Source organism: Myotis yumanensis, unplaced genomic scaffold (genome assembly GCF_028538775.1).
Source record: "Myotis yumanensis isolate MYYU_CA2020_CCGP unplaced genomic scaffold, mMyoYum1.0.hap1 SCAF_2, whole genome shotgun sequence".
In the NCBI taxonomy this organism is placed as follows: domain Eukaryota; kingdom Metazoa; phylum Chordata; class Mammalia; order Chiroptera; family Vespertilionidae; genus Myotis; species Myotis yumanensis.
In genome coordinates this window covers 157,704,540-157,724,208 of record NW_027223753.1, presented here as the reverse complement: position 1 = coordinate 157,724,208, position 19,669 = coordinate 157,704,540, and the positions used below count along the sequence as shown (strand labels likewise).

Below are 19,669 nucleotides of genomic sequence, written 5' to 3'. Positions count from 1 at the left end.
TCCTTTGACAATTTTTAAAGTAGATTATTTATCTTTTAATATACTTAAACCAGTGATTTCTCAAATTTGGTTAATGTTAAAATCTTCTAGGGAGCTTTTAAAAAGTCTTGATACCCAGGCTTCATGTTAAACCAGTTAAATTAGAGTATCTGGGGGTAGTACACCAGCAGCATTTAAAAAAAAAAATCTGCAGGCAATTCCAATGTTTGAGAACAAGTACTCTAGACTAGATGACCAAGCTGATGATACCAATATAGAAACATTAAAGGTTTAGAACCTTAGAAATCATGCCAGATATTAAAAATAATTGAACTAAATGTGAATTATAAAAAGCCTAATCAGTTCAAGAGGTAGAGATGAACTTTTTAAAAATAATTTTTTAATAGGATGAACTTCTCCATAACAGGAAGTCTCAAATCACTTACAATGAGAGAAAATGTCTTGGCTGTGGTTTTTGCCTAGTGACTAAAGGTTGGTCTTAGGAGGTAACTGTGGGTGAGCCAATAAATGTGAATAATCATGATACAGTTGAATCCAAAAAAATTTATCTCAATTATTCAGTGTTCAGAAAAAAACTGACAAAATGTGACTATTGACCAGGAGAAAATGGAAAGGTAGGCTTTTGAAGTCATAGGAAGATTAGAGACACCGTGTAGGGAAAACGACATCTCTTTAAGAACGTAAAAAACTTCCCAGAGGAGAGCATAGAACCCACAGTTTGTCGGGTTAGGTACAAAATAAGAAAAAGGGACTTTGAGAAGCACCTTTGAGGAAAGTTCAAAACACATAAAGGGATTATTTAACTCTATTAAAAGGAAAAAGCTGGAATAACAGTGGGATCTTTTGCTGGTAATAATGGGCACAAGAAGTGCTCAGAAGCCAAAAGACAATAAGAGTAAACTAATTATGTGCCTCTAAATTTATTGAATGATTACCACACACAAAATGCCCCCTATGGATGGATGGATCAGTAGTTGTTGATCAAATAGCTATTTTGTGTTTTGCATATTTTGAGTCAGGTAGACAAATAAACACTGATTCATCACTGGAACCCGTTGGCATTCCTCTTGAGACATTTGAAGGCTTCTGGGAGAAATGTGTCTCTTGGTCATGCCTCTCCCTGAAGCTATTGCCCAGCTCTCTGGCTTCCTAGTAATACCAAGTGACTTAAAAGGGTGATTTCATTAGCCACCTCCACTTTCTCGTCTCTGATTCATTCTTCACCCGGTGTCCCGATTCCACTGAAATGACCCTTACCAAAGTCATTAAATCAACAGATCTTGCCCTAACCAGTTTGGCTCAGTGGATAGAGCGTCGGCCTGCGGACTGAAGGGTCCCAGGTTCGATTCTGGTCAAGGGCATATACCTTGGTTGCAGGCCCATCCCCAGTGGGGGGTGTGTAGGAGGCAGCTGATCGATCTTTCTCTCTCATCGATGTTTCTAACTCTCTATCCTTCTCCCTTCCTCTCTGCAAAAAATCAATAAAATATATTTTTAAAAAATCAACAGATCTTTTAGCCTCCATCCTGTCTAGCCTCAAGCCATATAATACTGAACCATTTTCTTTGTTCCTCCTTTCTGAAACCTCTTTTCTCCACCTTACCATACACAAATGCCCTAGTTTTACCTCTCTGTTTCTTACCAGCTACTTTCCCTGGCTCCTGAACTCCACCTACCCATGTAGTATTGATATCAACCTGGGTTCCAGTCTTGATTCACTTCTTAAACAATATCCCTAACATGACCTTAATCTCCAAGCCCTGCCTCTTTCAAATTCCATTTCCTAACTTCCTAGTTGATATTGTCTGATGGATGTTCCTCAGTCAATTCACATTCAGTGATCAAAAAAACCAGATTCACAGCATACCTTAATCTTTCTCTACTTCTGTGTCTTTCCTATCTCAGTTAATAGCACTATCAGCTATCTATTCCTCATGTGAAATTCCTCTATTACTCATCCAGTTAGTCACCAAGTCTCAAATATTAAACCTCTGAAACATCTCCCAAATCTGTCTCCTGTTGTCCATCTCCATTGCCCAAGTGTAGCCCTGATTTACTTTTCATCAGAACAATTGCAGTAGCCCCCTAACTGGTCTTTTCCATTTCCAATTTAGCTACTGTCCTCTTGCTAGCATTTCTTTTCAAACACTGACCTGTTTTTTCAACATACACTTCTACTGCCTACACAGCTCCTTAGGTAAGCATTGAAGATCTTTTATAGTCCAGTCTTCATCTATAATTTCTGCTTATTCCCTTTAAATTAAGTTGTGCTTTCCTCATACAGGTAATGGCCATTCCTCAAGCATGTCATGCACTTGCATCACCAGGCCTTTGTTCACACTTTTTCTTGTTTCATGACTCTCCTCATTTTTCACCTGACAAACTCCTATTCATCCTATAAAACAAATTCATAGGCATCAAAATGTGGTCCCTGGACCAACAGTATCAGTATCATCTTGGAACTTGGGAGAAATACAAATTTGTGGAGCCCTACCCTAGACCCTACTGAACTTGGGGATGATGAGCAGATCTGTATTTTAACAAGCTTTTTAGGTGATTTGTATCAATTCTGAAATTTGAGAGCTACTGTCCTAAGGCACAGTTCCTTTATCAATGCCCATAGCACTTGCCATATACCTATATTACTTACTACATATTTACCTATTCAGTCTTTTGTAATCATTTTTAGCTATTCACTTATTATTCTCCTCTGCTACATATTGAGCCCTCAACATCAAATACAATATTTTTGTGTATTTCCTGGCACCTGCCACAGTGTCTGGCACATAGGAAATGCCTGATTAGAATTCAGAGCCTAAAACATACTTCACGTCCCTCCAGGATCCAGTCTAGTCAGAGTGCATACAAACACACAGGTCTGATAATCAAATGATGTCCAAGGTTTTTACTCTTAAAGACTGACATGTGCCACACAAGCCAAAAGCACACATCCTGACAATACCAAGTGTCAGCAAGAATGCAGAGAAACTGGATCTCTCATACATTGCTGTCAGGTTTGTGAAATGTTACTGCTGTCGTGGAAAACAGTTTGGCATATTGGTACAAAAACGAAAAATACACTCCTTGGGTAATTCAGCAATGGATATTTGCCCTAGAGAAATGAAAACTATGTCTACACAAAAACCTGAACACAAACACAGAAACTTTCTTTGTAATAATCAAAAACTAAAACCAACCTAAACCTCCTTCATCAGGTGAATGGGTACCAAACTATGGAACGTCCCTACACTACCCAACAATAAAAAGGAACAATCTTTTCATACATGCCACAACTTGGATTAATCTCAAGGGCGTTATGCTGGGGGGGGGAGGAGGGGAGCTAATCTCCAGTGGCTACACACTGTATGATTCTATTTATTTTGAATTCTCAAGAGATGAATTTATAGTGATGAAGAATAGATCAGAGGTTGCCAGGGGTTACAGTTGGGGAAATACCTTTATAATAAAAGCCTAGGTGGCATCACGTCCTCACGTGATGTCATCACAAGATGGCCACCACTAGATGGCCACCACAAAGATGGCCGCCACAAAGATGGCCACCACAAAGATGGCCGCCACAAAGATGGCCGCCACAAGATGACCACATGCACAGCAGAAGTGGGGCCCAGCAACCGCTCCACGCAGTGAGGCCTGGGGGTCCCGCAGCTTCACTGCCTTGTGCAGAGGAGGCGGGTCTGGGCGGAGGAGGCGGGTTGCGGCAGGGGAGGGCAGTTGTGGGCGATCAGGCCAGTAGGTAAGGGCAGTTGTGGGTGATTGGGCCAGCAGGGGAGGGCAGTTGGGGGTGATCGGGCCGGCAGGGGAGCAGTTAGGCGTCAATCAGGCCAGCAGGGGAGCAGTTGGGGGGTGATCAGGCTGGCAGGCAGAAGAAGTTAGGGGCAATCAGGCAGGCAGGCGAGCAGTTAGGAGCCAGTGGTCCCAGATTGTCAGAGGGATGTTCTTAAACCTGCAGTTGGACATCCCCCAAGGGGTCCCAGATTGGAGAGGGTGCAGGCCGGGCTGAGGGACACCCCCACCCCCGTGCACAAATTTTGTGCACTGGGCCTCTAGTATGACTATAAAGGGGTAGTTTGAAGGATGTCTTGTTTTCTTTGCATGATGGAACAGTTCAGTATCCTGATTGTGGTGGTAATTATATTAATCTATACATGTGATACATTTCATAGAACTACACACACACACACACACACACACACACACGCACACACAGAGCACATGTAAAAAAAGGTAAAATGTAAATCGGATGTATAGTTAATAGTATTGTGCCCATGTCAGTTTCCTGGTTTGATAGTGTGCTCTCGTTATGTAAGATGTTTTCTTTGGAGAAAGCTGGGTGAAAGTCTTTTTTCTGTTTTGCAACTTCTTGTGAGCTTTAAATAATTTCAAAATAAAAAGTTTTCTGAGAAAAAGAAAGCACAGGGATTTCTGGTAAAAGCTAGATTAGGAAGCACTACTTGACACAATGCTAAAATGGGGTCCGGGGAGTGGAGGAGCGCTCCCTGCCCGGCGAAGGTGGGAAAGGAAGAAAGGAGTGGCGATTCCTGCCTTGGAGACCATTTGGTAGAACTTGGCCCAGACCTGCTAGCCTCCCTCCAGTCCCAGCTCACGCCTTCTGGGTTGGGGTGAAGAGAGAAATGAAAGCCTTTCCTCAATAGGTCCAAGTGGGAAAACAGAGGGGGGTGGGGGGGGGGTAGGGATAATTCTTAACAATGTTCACAAAAGGTTAAGTGTGTGGAGAGCGAATGATTAAACAGCATAAGCACTCAGGCTTTGGAATCAAATTCCACCTCAAATCCCAGCTCCGCCATTTACTAGTCATGTGACTTGATCTCTGTATTGAACTTTGCTGAATCCCATTTCCCTCTTGAAAAATAGAGTCACGACACTGCTTATCTCAGAATGCTGTGAAGACTGCGTTAGATTGGACATGTAGAGCAACTGCCCAGCACATAGTAAATACGTAATCAATGTTGGCTACTCTTTTTCTTTTTTTTTTTAAATCCTCACGGAGGATATTTTTCCATTGATTTTTAGGGAGAATGGAAGAGAGAGGGGAAGACAGAGAGAAACATCGATGTGAGAGAAACACATCGATTGGTTGCCTCCTGCAGGGCCCTGACTAGGGCCTGGGACAGGGAGGAGCCTGCAACTGAGATACGTGCCCTAGACCAGAATTGAACCCAGGACCCTTCAGTCAGCAGGCCGATGCTCTAGCCCAGTGGTTCCCAAACTTATTTGGCCTACCGCCCCCTTTCCAGAAAAAATATTACTCAGCCCCTGGAAATTAATTTTTTTTAAATTTTAATAGCAGTTACTCATCGCCCCCAAATGCACCTGTGGCCATCACCGCCCCCCTGGATCGCTGCAGCGCCCACAGGGGGGTGGTAGCGCCCACTTTGGGAATCACTGCTCTAGCCACTGAGCCAGACCGGTTAGGGCTGGGCTACTCTTTTTAACATTATTAATATCATTACCAATATTCTAATAGAAAAAGCATATAGTCAGATTCATCTGTAATATATATTTTGGATGACTCAAAAATATTTCAGAGAACTCTTAAAAATCTCTTTTTGTGTTTTATAAAATCAAGCTTTAAATGATAATGATAAATAAAGTGAAATGTTTATGTTTAAATATATATATATATATATATATATATATATATATATATAACATATGTTTTTCAGGATCCTTCAGTATTTGAATTCTTCATAAAATCAGGACTTAGTCCCTATATGTGTAAATACAGATAATGTAACTTAAAATTGATAGTTGTTACTTTCTATAGGAGGCCTCTTATGTGCTTTCATTTAAGATCTCTAACCTTTATAGCACTCAGCAAGATAAATATTATCTTCCACATTTTCAGGTGAAAAACCTGCCTTACACAGTTAGTAAATGTAGTCAGTCTGATTTCAAAGCCCATGCTTTTTCCACTACATCACATTACCTCAGTATGAATCCGTGAAAGCTGCTTAAACACACACAGAGCGAGTATCTAACAGTTGTTCCTTTCACGTCAGATTACAAGACAGAACATACAATTCCTCTCACAGCCCAGGGCAGACACTTCCAGGCCGTTGCTGGGGCCAAAATTTGGAGCCACTAGACAATGATGGAAACCAAGAGCCCAAAGCTGATTGTAGCAAGAATTCAGTCTGGGGTTCCAGCCAGTAGGTGAAGCCAGGAGTCAGAAAGGGAACCCTGCCAAGGTCTGCGGTCCAGGCCAGCAATCAGAATCGGAAGGCACTCCAGGGCTCTCAGGACTTCCCCTCTGTCTCCTCTTGGTAAATGCCAGCTAAAAGGGGCCTTTGAGGAGACTCAGTTGAGGGGCAGGTGAAAACCCTCAGCCTACCAGCACTATTGCTGGACGTTAGAAACTGGGGCAGGGAAGGGCCCTTATAGAAATCCGTTGATCAGGAGCATGGACACTGGACCCAGGCGGCTGGGGTAAACTGGGGGGAAGTGAGAGAACCCTGGACGGAACCAGGAGTCAGGACATCTGGATTACAATGTGGTCCCTATGTGGCTGTAAAACTGTATGCAGGTCCCTTCATCTTAAAATGAGGGAGTCAGGTCAGATCAGTGGTTAAAGCTCTGTTCCTCAGAACCCTAAGGCTCAAATGGTGTCCTAGGCAACTTACCGGGGCAGAGTGGTGGGAGCAAGCCGGTCCTGCCTTTCTGGCAGTCTCCCTTTTATCTCTTCTAAGTATTGAACCTCTAAGAGCCCTTCTAAGTCTCAGGAGTTACCCAGGATAGCAAACATTGAACAAGTTTCCACGAGGCTTAGGGCCTTGTGGAAGGTGCTGATGGGGACACGGCTAAGCAAAACCCAATCCCGAATCAGCAATTCCCAGATTCTAGCCCAGTGAGGGATGATTCCAGCAGCTGTAGCTGTTCAGGATTCCTCTCAAGTTCAGCAAGGCCCAAAGTTCTGCTGCTGCAAACCCGAGGAAGAGAAAGGCTGGAAGAGGGAAAGGAAACCTCCCCAGACTGGCCGCCAAATCCTTGGTGCCTCAAAGAGATGCATTTACAGAAGGATAATGTCTGCTTCACAGCAGACTCCCTGTGAGTGGGTGTTCCGTGTGGCCAATTGTGCTTGTGCTCTGTGCTCCACTTGAAATCAGGGCATCTGCTCTGCCCTCTGGGAAGTATGACAAGTCTCCTGCTGGGAATTGCCCAAGGCCCTCTCCCACAGCTAAGGGAGACGGGAAGTTGAAACCGCTGCTTCATAAATGACAGCACTGCTGACGCTCTGGGGTCTGAGTTTATGAGAGAAGAGAACCTTTTTGTTTCTAGTGTTTTTCCCTCCGGCGTTTAAAAACAATTTAAAATAGATTACAATTGCATGAGACATAACAAAAATACATTTGGAAACTAATTTTTTTATAAAATTGATATGGAGTGTGGCCATAAAACTCCCAATTAAAGCCACGCAAGCGCCTTTCTACTAAGGGTACGCTTTGGGGCTTTTTCTCCTCTCATCACCAGCTTATCTCAAATCTGTCAGTATGTTTTTCACTACTGTCCTGGGCTTGAGCTGGCATAATGAAGTAATGGCATTTGGTATTATATAAAAAGTTCCACATTTCAGCTTTAAAAACATTTGAAGGATGCATTTTTAAATTGGTCCACAGGTCTGTTCATAGTCCAGGAGGGTTATGTATTCTGAAATTTTACACTGGAAGTTCGTATGCATATTCACATATAAACATCTATAATAAACATACATTCATATGCATAGATTTTGTTAAACAGCCCAGTGGATACTGAGGAAACAACTGCTTACATTATCTTAATACTTCGTTTCATTTTAAAAGATGAAAAGACAGAATAAGAAAATTGTCTTTGCTATGAAAAGGTTAGAAACCAGGGAGGTGGTGCCCTAATGAGCTGAGGACAGAAATTATCCTATTTGCCTTCCCGCCTCCAGTTCTTCTGACCTTGCCAAGCAGATCCTTAGGAGTTGTTTAATTAATGTTTGCCACAGGAAGATCATTACAGCGTGGAGACACTGAGGTCGTCTGCTAAATGAGCATTTGAGGTCAGGATATTTAGCAGGTTTTCTTTTGCATTTAATAGCTAAATATTTTGCGTGATTGATTGGGAAATAACCCTAATGCATGTCTGGTAACCAGGTCAGTCTGTTGTTCCCGCTTCATGCAGAAAAGCAGAAATGGAAATAAGCCAGTGACAGGCAAAAGAAATTTGCCTCTGGAATAAGTTAAAGGAAGAGCTGGAAAGGACCTTCGATTTCATCAGGTCCAACCACTGCTAACCATTTAGCCATTGTGCAGGCAGAATGTCTTTGTTCTTTCAGTTCCTTTCCAGCTTCAGCAACTGTGGGCCTGAACTGACAGAATACAGTAGCAGGTAAGGAGCTCGCTCTCCTCACGAGTACTTACGACTGTGGGAAAGCAGGTTGGCTTTAGAGAGGCCGGGCCCAGCCAGGACAAGAGGCAGGGCTGAATGGGTTAGCTCTTGAAAAAAAACGTAATTTACTGGCTGCACGGATGCAGGCAGCAAATCAGTCCAAGATCAGCAGATTTTCTGAAGCCACGGAATGAGATGCGATTGTTAACCTCTGAGCAGATGTAAGCTGGGAGTCTAATCTGTGTGGTCGTGAAGATGAGGTCTCATCCATCAATTGCTGGACAAGGGCTGTCCTCGTATCACTGGGCCTGCATGGCCCTGGACACATGATGTAAGAGACATATTGGACAAAAGCATTGCCTGGAGGAATTCTCCCGGAAGAACTCAGCCAATAGAAAGGAATCTTTCAAGTGGCCTGATTTCATTGGAGACAAGTAAATACATATGTGGGTGTGTGCATGTGAATATACGCCCCGCCCCCGCTCCCCCCAAGATGCTGCACTTTCCTAGAAACAAAGAAAATGGGAGAGCAGAAGCTCCACAAGCACAGTGATCCTTTCTCTTGTTTATTTTTAGACCCTTCAAACATGCTAACGGGGAATCAAAGGAGGGGCTCACCCAGATGAGGTTTTCAGTGAGGGTTTGGAGTAGGGGGATTTGCCAAGTGGTCAAAACCCAATGTCTGTGGAAGGCCACGGGACTCAGAGCCCCCAAAATATATCTGGCCCTTTTGTGTTCAGAGGGAGTTCTCAGCTTTTCCAGGAGGGACCAAAGGGATCCCTCTGAAACTCCTACCAGTACCCCTCTTGTCTTAATACGGAGGCATTGAATACCAGCTCTTCAATTTCCCTCTGACTATCAGGGATCTCTGCTGCTTTACGGCCATTCGCCATCTAACAGAGACCATTGCCAAGGAAAAATGAGGTCAGGGATGAGGATAAAGAAAGGAAGAAAAGATCGGCCTTCCATAGCCATTAATGAATTCACTTACTCACTAACTAATGGTTATGGAATGCTTGCCATTTTTCAAAGACTGTGCTGAAGCCTGAGATACAGATGAATAAGAAACAGCCTGGATTTTGAGGACTAGAAACTGTTTAGTGGGACAAACATAAAAAGCTGGGAATATAACATGACAATTGTATTGATGCTCATATACCCTGGGGTGTTATAAGGAGATAGAGGAGGGCACCAAACCTAGACTTGGGCATCAACCAGAAAGATACATGCTCTTATTTCTTTGACTCCAATGACATGAGTCACTTATAAAGAAAATGTTAAGAAATGCCTCATAGGAAAAAAAAATATTGACTGATAGCACAATGAACTTGGTTGATTGATGTTGGAGGCCATTGATTTTGGTGACAGCAATCTGCAAGGTTATATAATTTTCTCCCCCAGCTGCCTGGAGGTAAAAGCAGGCAATGGATTTTAATTTTGACGAGAGTTTTGTGGGACAGATGCAGCAAAAGGGCTTGTTTGCAGCGGGAACTGGGTGTTGTTGAGAGAACAGTTCAGATGACCAACCAGAGGTTAGAAATTGGGCAGAGAAAGAAAGAAAGGCTGATAGACTGTGAAAAAGAAAAAAAAACCACCACCAAAAAACCAAGGAACTGGAGGTCTACAGGCTGTCAGTGAGAAAGGGTGTTAGAGGTGAGCAAATGAGGGGGCTGGGAGATGGGAGATTCATTCACTCATTCATCAAGTATTTATTGAGTGCCTTTGATATTTGAGGTAGTGTTTTAATGCTGGGAGTACATCATGAAAAATTCTAATTGGGAGAAACAGTAAACAACAACAATAATAAATATGTAAATTGTGTAATAAATTAGAAGTTAATAAGTACCAAGGTGGGATGGGGATGGAGAGAACAGAGCAGGATCAGAAGGATTTGGAATTCTGGGCAAAGGGTGTGACTTTATATGGGTTGTCATCGTAGCTTTAGTTGAGACGGTAACATTTGAACAAAGACATGAAGGGAGAGAGGGAATAAACGATACAGATGTGTGAATTAAAGAGTCCAGGCATGGAGAATAGTCACTTCAAAGCCTTGAAATGTATGAGTGCCTGGTATTTCCAGGAACAATAAGGAGGCCTATGTCGAGTGGAGTGGGCAGGGAACAAAGTAGGAAATGAGGTAGAGAACTAATGGGGACCAAATGTGTAAGCCTTGTAGACAGGCTTTTCCTCAGAGTGAGATGTGCCATTGCAGGCTTTTGAGCAAAGTAGTGACATAATCTGATTCACCTTCGATGTGGCTGCTGTGTTGAAAACAGATATGGGGGGGGTTCAGTATAGAAGCAGGGAGACCAGTTAGGAGGCTATTGCAATAATCCAAATAAGAAATGCAAAGTAAGACTGATCAGGGAGGTGGCAGCAGAGGTGGTGAGAAGTAGTTGGATTCTGGATGTATTTCAGGGATGGAACTAATAGGATTTCATGACAGATTGGCTATGGTGCTGAGCAAGAGTCAAGGATGACTCCATGATTTTTGGTCCAAGCAAATAGAAAGATGGAGTTGCCATTATCTAAACTGGTGAAGAATTTGAGAGCAACAGGTTATGGGGGGAGGAGGGGAAGGAGTTAAAATTCAACAAGATATATGCACCCTTATGTTTATTGCAGCATCTACACTAATAAAAGAGAAACATGGTAATTAGCGTACGACTGCTACCCTTCCCATTGGCTAATCAGCATATCCTTATGCAAATTAACTGTAGCCAAGATGGCGGCTGGCAGCCATGCACTGAAGCGAACAGGGAGACTTGCTCGCTCCAGTGACTACGGACTCCAACGTTTCCCGCCTGACTTGCCGGCCTCTCAGCTGCAACTCTAAGCAACTATGTTGCAAATATAGAAGCTAAACAAAACCCTAGAATCTGGCTTTCAGTCAGCCAGGCTTCAGCCAGCTGGGCTTCAGCCAGCCGGACCGCAACATTGTATCAAATACAGAAGGTAAAGGCCAGAAACCTGCTTTCAGCAGCGAGGCCTCAGAGCTAAAGCTGGCCCAGAATAGAAAAAGAAAAAAAGGAGCAGTTGGGAGCTTCATTCACCCGCCAGCCTGAAAACGGCCCTCAGCCCCTCAGCCAGACTGGCCAGGCACCCCAGTGGGGACCCCCACCCTGATCCAGGACACCCTTCAGGGCAAACCAGCTGGCCCCCACCCGTGCACCAGGCCTCTATTCTATATAGTAAAAGGGTAATATGCCTCCCGGCACCGGGATCAGCGGAGCAGCGAGGCTCCCGGCACCAGGATCAGCGTGACAGGGGGCAGCGCCCAAACCCCCTGATCGCCCTGCGGCTCTGTGTGTGACAGGGGGCGGGGCCACAACCTCCTTATCTGCCCTGCTCTGTTCATGACAGGGGAAGGCGCCCCAACCCCCTGATCAGCCCTGCTCTGTGCCTGATAGGGGGGAGCTCCCCAATCCCCTGATTGCCCTGAGGCTCTGTGTTTGACAGGGTGCGGTGCACCAACCCCCTGATCGGCCCTGCTCTGTGTGTGACAGGGTAGAGCCATAACCTCTCCATCGGCCCTGCCCTGAGTGTGACAGTGGCGGCGCCCCAACCCCCTGATCGGCCTTGCTCTGTGGGTGATAGAGGGTGGCGCCCCAACCCCCCTCCACGGGCCTTGCTCTGTGTGTGACAGGGTAGAGCCATAACCTCCCCATTGGCCCTGCCCTGAGTGTGACAGGGTGCAGAGCCCCAACCCCCTGATCCGCCCTGCTCTGTGTGTGACAGGGGCAGTGCCCCAACTCCCCTATCGGCCCTACTCTGTGCATGACAGGGGGGAGCTCCCCAACCCCCTGATCGACCCTGCTCTGTGTGTGACAGGGTACGGAGCCCCAACCCCCCTGATGGGCCCTGCTCTGTGAGTGACAGGGAGCAGCGTCCCAACCCCCTGATTGGCCCTGCTCTGTGTGTGACAGGGGGTGGCGCTGCAACCTCCCCATCGACCCTGCCTTGAGTGTGACAGGGGGCGGTGCCCCAACCCCCCAATCGGCCCTACCCTGAGCGTGACTGAGGGTGGCATCGCAACCTCCCAATCCGCCCTGCTCTGTGCATGACAGGGGGCGGCGCCCCAACTCCCCAATCGGCCCTGCTCTGAGCCTGACCAGGGGCTGCACCTAGGGATTGGGTGTGCCCTCTGCCACCCGGGAGCAGGCCTAAGCCAGCAGGTCGTTATCTCCTGAGGGGTCCCAGACTGCGAGAGGGCACAGGCCGGGCTGGGGGAGCCCCCCCCCCCCCCCAGGGCACAAATTTTTGTGCACTGGGCCTCTAGTTATTTATAATAGCCAAGATATGGAAACACCCAAATACCATCAATAGTTGAGTGGATAAAAAAATTGTGCATATATACAATGTACAATGAAATATTAGTGGCCATAAAAAAGAATGAAATTTTACCTTTTGCAAAAACATGAATGGAGCTAGAGGGTATTATACTAAGTGAAATAAATCAGAGAAATACAAATACCATATGATTTCACTTATATGTGGAATCTAAAGAACAAAATAAATGAACAAAACAGACTCATAGATGCAGAGACCAGGCTGCTGGTTGCCAGAGGGGAGGGGGGCGTGTAAAAAAGCTGAAGGGATTAAGAAGTACAGATTGGTAGATACAAAATAGTCACAGGGATATAAAGTATAGCATAGGAAATAAGTCAATAATATTATAATAACTAAGTATGGTGCCAGTGGGTACTTGAATTATCAGAGGATCACTTTGTAAATTGTGATAATTGTCTAACCACTATGCTGTACACCTGAAACTAATATAAAATGATATTGAACGTCAACTGTAATTGAAAAATAATTTTTTAAAGAGTCGGAGTTAAATACTGGGTGGATTGTGATCAGAGAGTAGGATATTGATGTTAAAATTTTTGAAGTGGTACCATTCTGAATAATCATAAAACCCAGGGTATGACCTGGGTCTGGGTGTCTGGAAGTGGGATAAAGTGAAGTCATTATGATTAAAGAATTTAGAACTTTTGAGGTTTAAAGGTTAATGAAATCTCCTAAGATGGTGGTCCAGGCAGGAGAGGAAGGAGCAGGGCAAAGCTATTGTTGCCCTTATGATACAAAGTTTTCATATAAATGGCTAGAGGTTACAGAAATACTAGTTTGATGTGCACAGAATTTGAATTGGATTCAGATTGAGAACCTAATAGATGAGAAATAAGCAAGAGAGAAAAATGATCACATTTGCTGAAACGTACCAGACAACATTACGACAAAGCTGTTTAGAACATAGCCAGATGAGATATATTTATAATCTTATTGTAGCACAGATAGAAAACAGTGGATTGGAAAAGAAATTCAATAAATCTTCACAATTTATTCTCCTTTGTTTTATTATAATGCCTTTTGAAAAGACATTCATATTTAGTTATAGATATGTTTAAAACAATGATACCATGTATATCAATTCATGTAGCATTTTAGAAAGCATGGTCCTGTGACATCTTAGGAAAGTTTTCTAATAATCACAGCAAGGCAAGAAGTAGCCATCACCCTATTTTCAGGCCCAGTTTCCAAACTCAGTGCTTACCCATCATTAAAAAGAAACAATAGCATGACCAAAGGATAATAAACCTCCAAGTTCAGAAACCAATATTTGATAAAGATGTTTAAGTCATCATACCTATAAGCTGGTGGATTGTCACTTATGCATCTGAATTCATTATAGACTATTGAGATGATAATCCAGGTTCATACAAATTCTGCAGATGCAGATGGATCTTTTTCTCTTATGTATTGAGAACTTACTTGAGGATAAAAAAGTCAAGAAAGTTCTTGCCTCATATTGCCAATCAATAAATGAAGGAAAATTGATGAGATCACTATGTAATCCTTTAAAAACAAAACCCACCTTGTTTTTCACTGCCAGTAACCCAGTCCGGCCTTTATTCTCTTTGTAAACTCAACACAAGTAATCCAGATGTGACTCGCTCTTTACAATTAAGTATGTAATATTTCAATCTTCTTGCTTTGTGGAAATTATGGGTTTGTGGTTGATTAAAATATTCAGCAAATGTAGTTTTATCTTTTAGTTTAAGAGAAAAATACAAATGACATTGCCGGTTGAATTCCCATCAAAGTAGCAAAGACATTCCCCAGACATACATTATTCACCTGCTGAATTGGAGATGATTCACGTTTCAGTGTCTTCACAGGTGTTAACTTGGCCAAACAAACAGGTAAATCACTTTCCATTCATTTTTTTCTGAGGCAAGTTTCCAGTAAAATTGTTTTACTATGAAATATACATATATAAGTCCAGGTCATGCCCGTTTGAAAAATGAATTTGCATCAACTTCTGAGATGTGAAGACTATGCCATTTATATTTTTTCCAAAGAGACAAAATTGAGTTCCTCCTAACTAAATCAGGAGGTGGGGAGTTCTAGATGAGGATTTCATGCAGTACTGAATTACACGAAAGGAGATCTGGGTTCACATAAAAGGGGTCTGGAGCCCTGACCGGTTTGGCTCAGTGGATAGAGCATCGGCCTGCGGAGTAAAGGGTCCTGGGTTCGATTCCGGTCAAGGGCATGTACCTTGCTTGCGGGCACATCCCCAGTAGGAGGTGTGCAGGAGGCAGCTGATCGATGTTTCTCTCATTGATGTTTCTGACTCACTATCCCTCTCCCTTCTTCTCTGTAAAAAATCAATAAAATATATTTTAAAAAAGAGGGGTCTGGAAAAGAATGCAGAAAGAAACCTACCTACAGTGATCTAGACAACACAGATGCGTGGCTGTGAAACCCAGAATGTTGCTGATGAGGAGGTCATCGGATATTTATTGCTCATGCCCAGGAGCTTGTGGGTGGCCACGGGAAAGAATAGCCTCCGTTACTGGTCTTGCAGGAGCCCATCCAGTGGCAGTGTCACTGCCCAAGCTTCTGACTGCACTGAATGGCCTGTCCCAGGTCAGCAGTGCTCTCCTCTCTGACTCAGTGTCATCACTGGTCTCTCAGATGTATGATTCTTCTTAACAAATGCTTTGTGGAGCTGCTGGTTTGCATTGTTCTCATTTTGCTAATCAATATTCACCACATATTCCCCCTTCTTATGGGAACAGATAAAGAAACTAGGGAAGATGACGCTCTGCAAGCCCACTATTTGAAGATGTGGTGACTGAGGATGTTAGGGCTAGATCTTAAATTTGGATATAGGAGACATAAGGCAAACAATAGGAAAATGTTCCTCATACATGTAGTGCTCTTGTTAAGTGATGAATGTGGTATTTTAAGAAAATCAGTTTGAAAGTAATATATAGGAGATATTGGGACAGGGGAAAACTGGTGTTACAGAGAGCTAAAGATTACACTAAAAATTTAAAAATTAATATTTTTGCATCACCCTAGAGTTTTCAAAGAGTTTTGCACACGCTTCATTTGATCTTTGCTTTACTTGGAGGGTGGATCTGAAAGATGATATTATCTTCATTTCACACATGAGGAAACGGGAACTTAGGAGTAGTTGAATGATTTGCCCAGAGTCACACAGCTGTGAAAGATGAAGCCAGGATTTCCATTTGTCACACCTGCCTCCAGTTGATCCTAACATGATTGTATCTTGGATAAACGTGGTAACAGGAATGGAGAGGGAGGGACAACTCGGAGAGATTTTGAAATAACAAGTGAAAGAAATTGGCCATTGATAGGGTATCTATCTACATAAAAGGTTAACATGCTAAGTGTCCGACCATCCGGGTAATGACATCAAGTAGCAACACCTGGCTTCCTCTCCCTAGCGATGACTAGCCTCAGGTGGAAGCAGTTTACACTGTAACCAAATGTCTGTGAAGCGTTTTCCCGTGCCTCGTCTCGTTTGATCCTCACAGAAGTCCTGGAGTAGGTAGATAGGAGACTCAGTGGAATCCTATTTTCTTTTCATTAGCTGGAAAACAGATTTAGAAAGCTTATAAACTTGACCCGACTGAAAAAAAGTAAGAAATGGTGGAACTTGAAAATGACTTCAGGTTTTCTCACTGCGCAGAATATAGTCAAACACTGCTAGAGTTAAATATTTTACCCTTTGTTCTCCCTGCATGATCTACAATAATCTGCTTCGTGTTGATATTTCCTGCTGTGTTGTTGACAATTACCTGAAAGAGAAGTCGGGGTGCTTCACTGGACTGGAAAACGTTTAACTACATCAGAAAGCAGGTCTAATTAAGCAAGTTTGTTCTATATCTATAAAAGGCTAAGTTGACTCATGCATGCATGATACATATAAAGCTCTCACTGGCCCCAATTGCACATGTGTGTTTCGATCTGTCATTGTCGATCGTGAATTTGGTTGTTTTTGTTGACATTCTGAAGCTGAAAGAAAGTGGCGGCGTCGCAGGGTAGATATAATTATCCCCGTGTAACCGAAGTTGCCGTCATATTCAGAAACGAAGATGGAGGACCTCCTTTTGAAAAGGACTTGCTCATTCATTGTAAATCAGATCCCCAAAATCCGAATGCCACTAAAATGAAACAAATCCGTAACCTGTTTCCTACATTACATGCAATGATGTATCCTATTCTTTTCCCACATGCTGAAAAAGGCTGGGGAATAGATATTGCATTAAGACTCAAAGATGACAGTGTAATCGACAATAATACTAGTTTCAATGGATGATGCCAAAAAGGAAAATTTTCCCATAGAATTTCTTAAAAGTATTACTCCTTTGGGAATGTCGTGTCATAAATTAGAATTGAAAGTAGGTGCAATCATCATGCTACTGAGAAATCTTAGTAGTAAATGGAGTCTTTGTAATGGTACTAGATTTATTATCAAAAGATTTCGACCTAACATAATTGAAGCTGAAGTACTAACAAGATCTGCGGAGGAGAGGTTGTTCTGATTCCAAGAATTGATTTGTCCCCGTCTGACACTGGCCTCAGTGTTAGAATAATTCTAATCAATTTATCAGTCATTGTTTTTATCAATGTTGTTTTTATATCATGTCTTTGTTGTTATATCATGTTGTTATTGTTTATTTATTAATCTATACATTATTTTCATATACATTTTACTAATTTTCTTTCATCTCTGACACTTCCATTATATAGAAAGGGTGAATAGCGATATTAAAATATTTCTTCTAATTAATTTCCTTCCAATGTACACGAATTCATGCACCGGGCCACTAGTAGATGATAAACAAACAGGAGAAGGAAATGTGATTCCGAGGTTTCTGAAGCCTGGAAGGTGTTGAGATTAATAACATCATCAGCTGATGTTGGCAGCATGCTTACTACGTGCCAGGTCCTATGCCACACATTTAGCTCTATTGCCTCATTGACTCCTCACAGCTCTGAGGGGAAGGGGTATTATTATCCCTGTTTCATAAGGGGAATACATGAAAGTTGTTTTTATTTTTAAAGGGGGCGGGAGGTGGAAATCAAGGATTTTACTCCAAGATAAGGGAAAGTTCAACTGGACTCTGGCTGATGGTGACCATACTTGGGGCCTGCGTCCTGGGACAGTGCTTTGGTGTTCCTACATGTGTGGATGTAATCATGCTACCAGCCACAAAGTAATGGAACTGAGCCACTGGTGGTTATGATGTTTGCAAATCCAGCACTAGCAAACTGTCTGTTTATTACCTCCTAGATATTTTGCTGCTGTTAAAATAGGTTGCGCTAAGCAGGTGGCTTTGTCTTGGCTCTGGACTTTAAGATTGTCAGCCAGGTAATCTAGGTATATAGATAACAATGCTTTCCTCCTCAAATATTATAAAAAATATAACTAAATGTAATTATCATATGATTCAGTATAAATATTGCACTTATGTAAAATATACTGTTTAGACTAAAATTATTAAATACACCTATACATCCTCTTTAATTGTTACTAGTTACTTTTACTTCTTGTTATCGATAACAAAAACAAACAAACAAAAACAGCTTAAGCCTGGTTTTTCCTTAAGGTTAACCAATTCACACATTTCTACCTTGTCCGGAGCCTCTATTGAGTCCAGGATTTGTCTGAGACCTCCCTCTAATCTTTGAATTGCTCTGTCACCATATTTAAACCCCTCAAGAAAAGACCCTTGCCATATTTCCTGCTTCCAATCCCTGCTTCCTCGTTCCCTCTTGGTCAGGAAAACAGTTTATTTATCAAATAAAGTAATAGCGTATGAAAAAAATACCAAGGCTTTTTCCCAAATAGCAGTTTACTTTACAGCTCATTTCTAAAGGTTTCCAACTGTATCTCTTTAGGTATCTACCTGCTAGATTATTCACTAGGCTGCATGCAACAGTCTCTTAGCAACCATAAACTTCATGGAAAACTCCTAACTCTTTTAGAAGTTGGCCTTCTCTTAAAAGACTTGGAGTTATACAAGCAAGAAGTGCCAGAATTTAGTTCTCTTTTAAAATAAATAAATTATAACAATATTTTAGAGTGCTATCAAATGGTTTCTTGCCATTGGCCCCTCCCTCTGAGGCTGCATTGGAGATGTTGCTGGTGAGGAAGCTGTGTCCTCCCCCAGGGAAGGGGTCATGACTGTCTTTTATCCTGACTCCCTCCAGGATTGTGAAGATGTCCAGTCCCAATCTGAACATTGTGACCTTACTGGGCAGTTGTCTGACTTACAGTAGCGCTTACCTCTTTGGGATTCAAGGTCAAGATGCTTCAGTGGGAAGCTCAATGGAAACTCTCATTCAGGTAGGTGAAGTCTTAATTTTTGTTTTAAATATAATGCCCAAGTTTTGATAGGTTTTTAATCGGCTTACTCCTGTAGGTGGTGGTTATCTGTGTCTTTGATGTGGGCGCTGTCAGAGGCAATCCCTGGGATGCTGAGTCAATGAGGTCCCCCTTCTGTCCCATGCCCTCTGTGGCCTGAGGCTTTGCGGACCAGAATGTGTGGAGAATGACAATGGTTTCTTTCATGCCTCTTGCTCCTGTCCCTTTCCACCTACAGGTAAGACTGTCCATGCTGTGCATTGGGACCTCCCTTGTGTTTGGACCCATTCTGGGGAAGAGCTGGCGACTCTACAAGGTGTTTACCCAGAGGGTCCCGGACAAGAGAGTGGTGAGTAGCAACAAGTACACAGTGCTTGACTGCAGATGGCAGCTTCACTATTGATTAAAAGCTAGAGAAGCTTTTCCAGATTACTGGTCTGGTCTTTTTACAATAGTCTGAAGTTCCTACTCCTCGCTTCAAACCTTGGAGTCGTGTGGCCTCCTAAGTCCCCAAGCCTGGAAGGGTGTGTGTTACTGCTATTGGAGAGATAGGTCTTTGAACATAGGTTCTGCTTCATATGCACCCAAGGC

At 43.0% G+C, this 19,669-nt stretch overlaps 1 protein-coding gene across 2 annotated transcripts in view; it reads left to right on the top strand.

The window, feature by feature from the left end:
* Positions 1-19,669, top strand: part of GPR156 (G protein-coupled receptor 156) — a 60,171-nt gene that overhangs the window by 15,778 nt on the left and 24,724 nt on the right. For both annotated transcript variants that reach the window (XM_070403566.1, XM_070403565.1), the window contains exons 3-4: positions 18,925-19,060; positions 19,317-19,427. In XM_070403566.1, the coding sequence (XP_070259667.1) occupies positions 18,925-19,060; positions 19,317-19,427 (247 nt within the window). The remainder of the gene's footprint in view (positions 1-18,924; positions 19,061-19,316; positions 19,428-19,669) is intronic.